We start from the raw sequence: 12,573 nt of genomic DNA, 5'->3' as shown, positions 1-12,573 counted from the left end.
CACTATATGCTTTCCCGGAGTGCAGATCTATTGCATTACTGGTCTTTTTTTGAATAACAGTCACTGATCATTGTTACAGTAACTTTGATGGTCAGTCATCATTGTTACAGTAACTTTATTGCACTGTATCTGTAGACTAAATGGGTGTGGGTATCCAAGATCGAATACTTACTATATTATGCCTTTGATCCAACTCCAGAACCAAGAGACATTGACTTGTGGTATTTGTTTACAAAACATTAAAGACACAAAATAGGTACAGATGAGGAGTTGTAACTCTGAAAATAACTCAAGTTTAATAACTGTCATCAGAATGGCTCATTAATTTCTAACAAATAAAACGCCTTTTTTTAAAGTTACACACATTTTTGTGATCGTTACTTTGGAGAAACTGGTATGATTTTTTTTGAAACATTCTAATTCAGACATTTAGGCACAGTAAGTGACGTATACAAATGGAAGCATCAGAGTTGACGTTTTTCAGGATAATTCATACATTCTTTTGCAATGATAGCCTTTGTTCAAATGCTGTATTTTATTTTGAGGTATCTTAAAGATTTTCCCAATTCAGACTTTTAGGGAAAATGCGGAAAAATAAACAAGTGAAACATTCAAAATCTGATAAAGGCAGTAACTGAGCAGCTCCAGGATTGGCTAAAAATGGTACCCGCCCACTTCCTATCTAATCAAGTATTTTACAGATAAAGAAATAAAACTTTTCTTTTCAGTTCAAATAATTAAAAATAAATGACAATATTTCCTTGTTCTCCTTTCTAACATCAAATAATTTACAGCTAAAATCTACAAACATTAGAAACAGCGTGACTCTGTACTTTGATAACCACACCTCACTGCTGTTTTTGCCCCACCCCACCTTGGACAAGTCAGACATTTTAGCTACCTTCTACCGCTTGCATACACTGTAGCAGACTGTCATATAAGCAACAGTCTTACTAGAATAGTATAACAATAAGGCATGTTCAGTAGTGAATGCTGAGGGTACACCTGTAAAGAGCAAATACAATCTAACTAAAATGGCTCAGTGCTCTTATTTACAGGAAATAATAAGGCTGGCATAGAGAGCAGAACAGAGTCAGCGTAGTCACAAGGTTAGATAGTTAAAAAGGTGCTTACAGTTTAACTTAACAGTGCAATTATTTAGTAATTTATATACTTTTTCATTAATTTAAACATTACAGTCGAAGATTGGCGATCACAGTGATTAATTTTATTTCACTTGTTTACATAAATGACATTCAGTGTGAAGAACAGATAATATCCATGCTACTTTTTCTGGTCTCTTTGTAACATCTATTATTATTGTGTTATTTTGCTTTTATAAATTGTCTTTTTATTATATATACTAAGTCTCAGATGGCTGTTTCTTAGGATATTCCCTTTACTCTGAGGTACAACAATCTTGAAGTTAGTATATATAAGTCTGGGGGTGTGGAAGACTTAACCCCCCCCCCACATCAGTGTTGCAGGGGGACTTGCCCCCTTGAAAAAGAATTTTAAAGGAAAAGAGCGATGTCCAAAATTTGCTATTTTCCTACATTTTTTTTTCAGAGTGTGTACACTCATCATTTAGAGTGCCAACATTTTAATAGGAAGCCAGTGCATTTGGGTAACCTCAAATGACCCAATGTTCTATTTCAGATCACAGCTTCTGAGTTGCTTCTATTTCTCCACACATTTCCTTATCTCCTGTGCCCAACAGTAGACTATAGGTTGTGAAGAGAAGTGCTACTATCTAAATTTGGCAGAAAATGTGGGGGTCGGAAATGTACACTAATAATGAAGGGATGATGAACAGGGGAACCAAAAAACAAAGGCTGCCGTCTAGAGTGGTCTCAATAAATAATGCTCTACCAAGTTTCTTCTTTCCCATTTCCTGAAATGGCAACCTTTAATTTATTTTATTTTTATGAAAATCAGCTAGGCCCAGAAAGACTACAGCCTGTGTCTTGTTCAGGGTCAGAGGACATAATAGACAGGACTCAAATCTATGTTTCTGCACTTGCTGGCTGCTGCTTTCAATCATTCTACCGTACTTATACTATTTCCCAGAAATAACACATGGTTACTCATGTATCCAAACACAGCTCACCAGTGCTACTTAGAAATGTTACACCATGTGTGCTGCATTCCTCCTAAGACATCTGCTGGCAATTTGTGTGAACTACAAATGAACCACAACAGTAGTTCAAAACAATGCCATGGAACTGACAAGAAAGTTTTTTTTTTTTTTTTTTTATTAAATCCATTTGAATGACAGTCACCTCTAAAATCAATGACAGGTTATAAATAAATGTATCTTTGTTTTGTAATTTCCTTTCCCCTTAAACTATGTACACTGTCACTAAGCCTTGTATTCTCACACAATCACTTAACTTTTAAGAATCTGCTGTTTGTCTTGAAAATTAGAAACATGCTTATGAGATAATGATAAATGTATTATTTTGAAAGAAATCTGGCATATCTACGATAAATAAAGTAGGCATTCTCCAGCTTTAAAAAAACTTCTTTTCTCATTATTACTAGTAATAACATTAGAACAGCAGCAGTGAGGAACACTGTTTTTGTTTTATAAAAAATTTGCACGATATGCCTTTTCATATGCAGACAGTTTCGCAAGTAAATCTCCAACACATCTACAACAGGGAAATTATCAGATTTTAATCTGTAGAAAAATCCAGCAACAATTTTTTTCTGTTGTGGTATGCTGAGTCTGCCCTGCTCTCTAACATCTCGTGAATTCAGTTCAGTGGTAAACAAACAAAATATTTTTATACATTTTTTTCACATTTTTTTAGAGTTGCTCTGATAAAATCAAAGCCATCATTTAACAAACCAGATTTTTAAAATGTAACCCATAAGAAGAAGCTCTGTATGACTAGAGAGCACTGTGAGCACAATGAAAATCACCGACACGATAAATATAAAAGGAACTGTGCACCACTACTAGGGTGCACAGCTTAATGAATTATGTTTTCAATAAAAAAAGAACTGTACAAATAGTTTATATGTATGTTTTAAGCTCTTGTACTATAAATGGCTTTGGAGTATATGCTGTCTATTAGTAGCTGGGACTATTGTGAAGATTTTTAACCTCTAGCTCCAGCTGTTTTATCCGAATTTCTCTCTGGGCTACCATATCACGCAGCTTTCGGATTTCTTCCTGTTGTTTGTAGAACATCTGTAGCAGCTGTAAGGAAAGAAATATACTTTGATCTTAAAAATAATGCTTGAAATACATTTTTACAACTAATTAATGTAGTTTATAACAAGTTCAACAATGATCTCTTCCATGTATAAATTTCTGCTAATTGGAGCAACCTGCCTTTTGTCATTAGGTCAGTAACCAAGTCAGTTAATGTCTGGTTTACATTTACTATGACTAACTGTATCTTGCTTATCCAAGATGTGGATACATGTAAATAAAACATCTAACAGCATAACAAGTTCGACATCTTGAACCTATATTTCTTAAAGTGCTGTGTCAGTTTTGTACCCCACTGCAAGAACGCAATTTCTTAAAAACTGAGGTTGTGGAATATTCATTCATTTTGTGATACCTGCATAATCCCATTCAACGTTTGAGATAAAAATTCATTGGACATAAGGCAGGTAAGTTTATTTCTGTGTCAGGATTTGCACTAGTGATGGAAGCAATGGCCCATGAATTGGAAATACAAGTAATGAATGAAGTTCATCACAAAAGTGAAAGCACCCAGATTACACAGGTCTGAAATTAAATATGTTAGAGAATGCATGAAGCTTGGGTAGAGATTGACAGCTAAACTACATAAACTTAATTTCACAGATCACCTCTCAGCCAAACAGAGCAATGAAGAAGATGAGAATATATCTTTAAAGTAACAATTCCATGCAGGTTTTGTGTGTGTGTGTGTGTGTGTGTGTGTGTGTGTGTGTGTGTGTGTGTGTGTGTGTGTGTGTGTGTGTGTGTGTGTGTGTGTGTGTGTGTGTGTGTGTGTGCGCGTGTGTGTGTGTGTGTGTGTGTCTACCTGTCTTTATGTGTCTGTATTCCTATGTACTATAGAATCAGGAAGCAACTAGCCAATTACAAAAGTACCATTACAACAATAATTATTCTGTGAAATATATGGAAGAAAAACTATACATACTAGTTTCATTAAATTATTTTATAAAACATAGGCCAAATTATAATAGCAATGAACAATTATCATGGTAAAATTGAGAGACTGTATGTTTCCATTCCGCAAGTCACCCATGCCTCACTCTCTTCCACTGCTTGATGTCCCACCCTGTCATAAAAGGAGAGGAAGAAAATAGATGTTAAACCCCAGCAGTCAAAGAGGCATCAAGAAGCTCACCAGACCAAAACAAATCTAGTTATTAACGCAGAGTCATTTGTTTTACTTCCAAACTAACTAAATAAATAAAGGACATCTGGCTGATTTTAGACCTAAGTAGTGACTTCATTTCCAAACCAACTTTCCAGATATTCACGATGCAGACCGTATTTCCTCTCTGGACCTCCAAGTATCCTTTCTATATATAAAGAATGCCAATGGGTCCATGATGTTTCTATGCCTATTGGTAGAAGACACTCATTATCAGTTCAAAACTATTCCATTTAGTCTCAATTCAGCCCACAGTGTGTTTATCAAGTGTATGTCTATTGTTGCAGTGAACCAGAGGTTGCACAGCGTCAAAGTGTTTCCTTACTTGGATGGCTATCTCCTAAACACAGTGACTCAGCTCAGACTAGCTGCAGTTCAGGAGTCACTTGTTACTTTTTGAAATACTAGGACTCATGGTGAATATGGTAGAGTTCCATATGGAGCCCTCAGAGACACTCCCATTTATTGAATGTACAATAGGCACCCTATGCTGTAAGGTGCATCATCGTTTAGACAGGATTCCTCCTCCTCATCATCATTTTGCATTGCCTCATTTACTTCATCCTCAACCAGTTACAGCAGCTTGTTGCATCAGAGTATTAAGTCTTATTGGCAGCGATATCTATATGGTCCCTCATGTCAGGTTTCACATTAGGATCCTTTAATGGACTCTCAAAGTACAGTGGTCTCAGTTATCAGATCCTGTATCTTTTCAGATAAACATTTCCAGGATATGCAAGATTTACTTTAAAATAATGGTTCCATAATGAAATCATACTCTGGGCACCAATTGTCATTGTCTATGCCTTTAGTGATTATCCCCATGTGTGTCTCTGCCCTAGGGTAATGAGGTTACTGCCAGGGGTACACAGTACAGGACTGGTTGAAGCCAATGTGTGCATTATTGTTCTGGCGAGGAGGGTAACCCTTCTCACCCTGCAGGTGTTTCGGGACTCCCTACACAGGATGCAATTTAATGTTGCATAAATAAGTGGTGAGGGGGCTCAATATTGCCAATTCCATCAACAGGACATGACGGTATGCAAAAGGAATATGTCCAACATTTGATTTCTGACAGACAGTTATATTCCTCTGGAAGCCAGTTCTCTGAAGGACAGGCACAGTCATTGCTTACTGATTGCACACAAATGGTCCCTCATCCTGCCTGTAGCACGAAAGCTATTTAACTGTTGGAGACAACCTTACTTGCCAAATGTACCAATTTCTTTCTATGATCTGTCCAACAGGGCAGTGCCCCAGGGATGCTCTTGTCAAGAAATGACTCCCAGGACTCCTTCAGGATTTCCCCCTTATTCCAAAGTTCATGCAGAAAGCCATGTAGAACTCATCCACAGATATTTTTACAAGCCCATTCTGGCGTTAACTAATCTGTTTTTCCTCTGATTTTGTCTTATCATTTGGAGAAGCCTGTCCATCTGAGGCTCCTCATAACTTTGCTGACCCAGCCATCCAGTAAGCCTCACCTGGGCCTTCACTCGCTTTGCTTAACTGGCTGGTTATGCCAGTCTCAGTAATAGCCAGGAACTCTTCATACCTGTCTAGTTCACAGCCTTATTTCTATCCAGAGACCCAGTGTTGGAAAAACCTTAAAAAAGCAGATTAACATATTTTTCTATTAGGACTACATCTAAAGGGTTAAATCCATTTAGAGTTTCTGTGTCTACATCTTAAACTACCTTTCTAAAACATGTTACAGGACTAAGTTAGTGTTCTATCAAGGTCCATTTTTCTGCCACATCTAACTTTAACCATTGCTCCAACAATTCATCATTAGCTTCTTTAAAGGTATGCACAACCTATCTAAGAGGTACATTCTGCACCCAGCCACCTCTTAAGGACTTTGTCTGTGCACATGGGTTGTATTTCATGCTAGAAGAGCAGACTTTGCTTCTTTTTGAATCTGCTTCTAACCTGTCTTGGGGGAATATCTTTTACAGTGGTCATTATATTTGCTAGACAAAAGTCCAAATTATGTGCCTTGTATATAAAGCCTCCTTACACAGTCTTCCACAAGGGTGGAGTGTCATTCCTTTATACCAAAGGTGAACACTAAAACAAACCTAAATCAGTCAGCTGATTTTTCATTAATTAGTCTGTGTTCTTTCTTAATCATTCCAACACAGCTGAATAATTATTACCCTGCATGCTTTTACACAATTCAGATTTTATGCAGACAGCAACAAATCACTAACAAAAGATTCACAATTATTTGACTCATTTTGTAACAAACAGTTGGGATTCAAATTTTTTTAAATCAGTTTGTCCAGGTGGGTTTCTAACTGCATTAAAAATTAAATTAAAATATAATAAAAAATTGCCTGCTGCATCTAAAGCACTTTTGACTACACAGGTGGCCATCATACCTCTCAACTGTCCAGATTTTCGATGAATGACCAGATTTTTGGCTTATATTTTTGATCTATTCCTCATAAAATTTGTACTTTTCTGGCAAATCACTGCAATGATCTGAGGATTTAAGTAATTAAATAATGACATACATTTGAGCTTCAGACTTCAAATCCTTCAGAAAATGCATGTTAAAACAAACCCTGTTACTATAGCAACTTTCTAAGTTTATATGAGCAATATTTAAAATAAGTCCATATTTTTGGACGTTTGTCCCCCCATTTTGCTGGGCTTTGTCCAGATTTCTTGCACTAAGAGGTTGAGAGGTATGGAGGCTATCTCTCAAGTCTTTTTCAAAAATGCATCCTTAGACAAGATTTGTGTGGCTGTAAATGAGCTTTAGCGAGTACACTCATAACACACCCTAAGCTGGATGTTCTCCCTATGTCTCATTGTCTCAGTTTTTACTTCAGAACCACATTGATTGGAGGTAGGTTGCTATGATGGCCACCAAAGAGGATAAGCTTGGTCTTTGTGTGTGTATATGTGTGTGAATTCTGGTCAAACTTCAATTACTCTTGGTAAGGTAAAACTGAAAGGCACTTGGCTTGATCAGACATGGTTGAATCCTGGGCACTAGGTGATTACAACTCTGTTTTGTAGTTGGGCAGTGTGTAGCTTATTTGGATGTTACCTGACATAACTGTTAACCAAGACAGAAGTACACATGTACCATACATATCCCTTTATGGTCCATCACCCTTTGTATTTTAATGGGTACCAGTGGCAGGAGTAAAAGCCCCATACTGCTGGTTCCAATGGGTTCCAGTGCACATTCAAATACTGAAGGTAGTGATGCAAAATTTAGGAACCGCAGCTCCTGTCCATCGCTTATTATTTGGTCTCAGTGATGGAATTATAACCCTGTTTGTCATGTACTATTTAGTACCAGAAGCAGTGAGATCATACATGTTCTATCACATTCATTTGCAGGCAGTGTCTGGACCTTTTAAATTGGATGGCTACAGCCTCTAAAACAGTTTTGATTACCAAAAGGTATGCCTATCTTTACAGCCACAAGGTAACTATAGATCAGCATATTTTGCATGGCACTTATTTTATTGTATTTATTTTTGTCAAAGTAGTTAGGAAACAGACAAAGTAAGCTCTCTGGACTATGTCAAAATGATACTGTCACAGTGCACTAAGGAGTGTAAAACCAAGAGAAATGCATAAGCTGCTATGACCAAGGAGAAACAGCAGCAGTCCTGTGAACAGCTGGAATGCAGTCCACTGAAACTGGAGACATCCAGGCGGTTGCTGCAAATGCTGAGCATGCAGCAAAGCAGTTCATTCCATCTCCAGATCATCTTAAAATGCAGACTGAACTGAGACAACTAGTGCTACAGATAAAGGCAAAATGTCTCACAACAGATGAGAGACTGAAGCATTTTGATCTGCAGAAAAGGAAAAAGAGCAAAAAGATGTACAAAGAAAGAAGCAACATCAGTACTGGTGAGAGTTACAGGTCTTTTGACATAGACACGAGTACTGTGGGTGAAGCTGAGCCCTCGATACCAAGGAGAGTACCAACTTGTTTACTCAGTATAAAGGGAGATGACTTTGGCAGTTTTATTTGGACATTTGAAAAGATGATGAAGTCTTTGACGAAAGCGTGGAATAAAGAGTTTTATATGCTAAGCTTTTGGTATTCCTTTGTGGTCACTAGGTTCCAGTGTTGTCTGTTCTTAGTTGGTTTGTTCACTGGACACAGATTTTGTTGTATTTGAAAAGATGTGTAAACAACACCAAACTGACTAAAGGCAATTGGGTGATGTTTTTAACTCCTCTGTTCACTGGTAAGGCATTTCTTGCTGTATCAAAGAGAAATGATTGGATTGTCTGCATTTTGATAACGTTAAACACTGTTTATCTAAATGTTTTAAAACAACTCATGAAACTTACAGAAAGAAATTCAGACAGCATGAATGAAGGGCAGATGTCAGTGTGAGTGGTTATATTATAGAAATTAGCACTTACTTTTACAAGTGGATGAACAGATGACAAGTCACTATATTTGAAATGCTAGGAGACCTTTCAATAAAGGAACAGGCACTCATTACTTTGCCTGAGGACATGAGAAGTGGATTATCACACCAGAGCGTAACTGCTGAAAAATGGGGAAAAAGGGTGACCAGTATCTAGCCTCAGGGAACAACTGCATACAAAGGGGTACCCTGCACTACACATGGTTATAGGGGAACACATGGGGGTAATCAAAACCTTCTTAGCAGGTTGCATAGGTACATAACAAAGTCTTGGAGTATAATGGTTCCACTTAAACCAGGCTGGGCTTATATAGTCCAAATCTCCACAATGACATGTATGCCAGGCAGTATTATTAGGTTGTCTTGAAATTGGAAATGCTTTAGCTTATCATAAGGACCTGCACCATATCCTGGTATAGGGTACAGAAACTGTTGTTAATACTGATACCGTATCAGATACAATTATTTTAAGCCAGCAGATAGAGAGAAACATTACCTGCCTAGGCAATGCATTCCAGTTAAGGCCATGGGAGGCACACCTTTTCAGGTTCTATTGGTTAGGGTTCACTCAGACTGGGAAGGGGGACAGAGAAAGACAAGTAGGTAACTGTATCCCAGCAGACAGTGTAATAGGTAATGACTTTGATAACACAATACCCTGTGTGCATATAGCTGCACACAGCCAGGCTTGGAGGCAATCATATGGACTAGGTAGCAGGAATGAGCCCCAGTCAGTGTCCACATCTCCAACAGAGGGTGGTAATGTGGCCACTTCCAAAAAAAAGAGCTGGGTGATAGAAAAACCCATGAACCAGGAACATAGTTGACAGAAAGTGAACTTAGAGGAAGAAGTGATGCAGAAGATGGTAGCTCCAAGGGCCTAACATCAAGCACTAGTATCCATAGCACATACATAGTATTCCTTTCCTAGGCCATAAAACAGCATAAAGTGTATGAAAATGCTGTCAGTCACTGCAGAGGATTAATGCTCTGTGCAGTTAAAGAGTTGCTTCTTGTAATAAATGGTACATGGTTTCAGTCTTTTCACCTCCATTTACCTATGCCAGCGCCCCTGGGCTACCCTTGAAATGGGACAGTTGTGTCCAGTGGGCATATCTGTTTAACAAATGTAAAAAAAGGAGGCTTATATAAATACATTTTGGGCCAGGAATTACAAATGAGATAAAAGGATACTGCAAATCTTATGTGCAGTGACAAATGTTGTTATGATGGAGATAGAACCAGGCTGTACACAACAGGTATATCACCACGTAGACACAAGGGCAGTCAAATAGGCAGAGATATATATTAGAGCAAAGTGATGCTAGGTAGAGAGAGGCAAGCAGGTGATTGTATCCCAGCAGATACTGTAATAGGTAATGACTTTGATAACGTAATTCCCTGTGTACATATAGGGAGGACAGGGGCTGCAAAGGTCCCTCTCCTCCCTCAAAAATCTCAAGCCTAGGGCGACTCTCAAAACACAAACTCTGTTATCAAATACCTTAACTACTTTAAGATGCTTCTCCTTCCTTTTTTTGAGGGTGATTACAGCCAAACTGGTAAGCAACATGGCGTGTAGGGGCCACTGATGCTGTCTATCTTTATCTCTTTCTTTTTTAAGTACTTTTGTAAGGACACAGCCCGATGCTTAAGGTCCGTTTATTAAAGAAATCACACTGGGGACAATGGGCACATCATGCTCTGGGCCCAGGTAGAACAAATAGAGAGAGTGGAAGTCCCTGTGGGGATCTGCTTTCCACACTCAGTGCAAACATTAGACCTTTCTGTTATCTAACAACAAGAAAACAGTAACAGAAATAGAAGTTCCCCACAGGGGCACTTATTTTTCGAAGATCTCTCTCTGGTTTTGGCCCAACCAATGTACTGGGATTCTTGTTGTGCAGGCATTGACCACAAGAAAGTAGTGCTGCCAGCTAATGACCTTTAATCCTATGATATCCTGACACTAGATGTGAGGGCATCCGCTGAGCATGGGGAAGATATTAAGTCTTTGGTATTCAGACTAGCCAAGGGCTTCTATTGGCAGGAAATTGCAAAAGTTATTTCTGAAAGGGCAAACCATGATGGACAGCTTTTGTTTCAACTTTTTACACCCATTTTACACATAAAGCTGTTTCAATGGATAGACATATATTCAAGATTTTTGGAAAAATTTATATTTTATTCCCCTGAGTCCTCTGAGAACAACAGCCACAGACCTTCAGTGATCAGTATATGTTTGCCGTAATTCATTCAGTTTTGATTAAAGTGACTCCTGACAAAAACTAGATAACTGCATTTCTAAATACCTAAAGGAATTCTAACCCTGTCAACAGTTTTACTTGACCTTAATAGCATACTCCTTCTGGGCCCATCTCATTTGCTCACTCAACTGAGTGCAGTGAGATCATATTCTGATTTCAGGCACTCCTACTGTGTACAAAGAGAGCATCTGGGAAACAGAAAAAAAAAATTAAGCTTGTTTCCTGCCTTTCCTGTTAAGTGGTATAGACTGTTTGTAGGCTTCTGAGCCCTCAAGCCCTTCTGTGTTGGAGGGAAGCCTTCTAGCTTAGTTTTTTTTTCTTATAACTAGCCAGTTTTCTAGTTTCAGCACTCAAATCTGTTTCTCTGAGCTCAGTACTTGTTCAGAACTTGTTGTAAGCACTAAATAAGCTGCAAATTACTACAGCACTCAACTTTCCTCACTTGTCTAGTGGAAAGCAGTTTTTAGTACTTAATAAATAAGCACCTATCCAGGCATGTCTAAGGGTCAGCTCCCAGTGATTTCTCCTGTCTACCTGATGAATCTGGGCATCTTGGGGCAATGCAGCAATTGCCTCATGTGCACAGACAACCCTCTCCTCCTACCACCCAACACTACAACCTGTGAGAGATGCACTTATATAGCCAAACTGGAAGAAAAGCTCTCTTCACCCAAGACTGGACTAGATAGTCAAGAGGAGAAGATAAACACTTGCACCACACCACACTCATCACATAGTACCTCAAAACCTACACCACCAAAACACACACATAGAAACACAAAACACACACCTACATTCGCGAAGGCTCTCAATAAAAACCTGCCCAAGCATCAGGGACATCCAAAGCACAAACACAAGCAAACTCCACCGCCCAACACAACCCAAATGACACATAGCCCACAAACTCAGTGTGCCACTCAACCACAGCCCATAAGGCATAACAACGTACCCAACACACTAGTCATAGGTGACTCTATAGTCAGGCACACGGATGTCCTACTCACTAGACTAAACAAGGAGAAAGTTACTGTCAGCTGCCTGTCAGGTGCCAGGATCCGCCACATAACGCATGCACTCAGGTCACTCCACAATAAGTACAAATATGATACTGTCATTGTCCATGTTGGTGTGAATGAGCTGAGACATACCTCCCTGGACTACATGAAAAGAGACACGGAGGAGCTCTCTGATCTTGTATCCCAGGCAGGTATGACTCTAACCCTGAGTAGCATCCTGCCATCACCCAGAATGATACCACAGTACAAGGACAAAATGATTGACTTCAACAATTGGCTAAGCTTCTGGTGTCATTCTAAGGGGATCCAGTATTTGTCTGCCTGGGATGACATGATCGACAGTCCACAATGCTTTGCCAGAGATGGCCTGCACCTGTCGCCCTTAGGATTCCGGATACTGGCTAAGGCTTTTGCCGCCCCTATAGTGCCTTTTTTAGGCAAGGTTCAAATGACAAATTCACCACCGTAACAGGTACAAGCAAGCAAA

The 12,573-nt window shown here is 38.9% G+C and overlaps 1 protein-coding gene across 2 annotated transcripts in view; it reads right to left on the bottom strand.

The window, feature by feature from the left end:
- Positions 1-273: 273 nt before the first annotated feature.
- LOC122793164 (coronin-2A-like) overlaps positions 274-12,573 on the bottom strand; it is a 2,539,836-nt gene continuing 2,527,536 nt past the window's right edge. For both annotated transcript variants that reach the window (XM_044060980.1, XM_044060981.1), the window contains one exon: positions 274-3,208. In XM_044060980.1, coding sequence (XP_043916915.1) covers positions 3,080-3,208 — 129 coding nt within the window. In that variant the 3' untranslated portion in view covers positions 274-3,079. The remainder of the gene's footprint in view (positions 3,209-12,573) is intronic.

The sequence above is a fragment of the Protopterus annectens genome, chromosome 2.part0 (assembly GCF_019279795.1).
Source record: "Protopterus annectens isolate FY-2018-M chromosome 2.part0, PAN1.0, whole genome shotgun sequence".
Classification (NCBI taxonomy): Eukaryota; Metazoa; Chordata; order Ceratodontiformes; family Protopteridae; genus Protopterus; species Protopterus annectens.
Note: the sequence above shows the minus strand (reverse complement) of the source record. Positions and strands in the feature narration are given on the sequence as shown.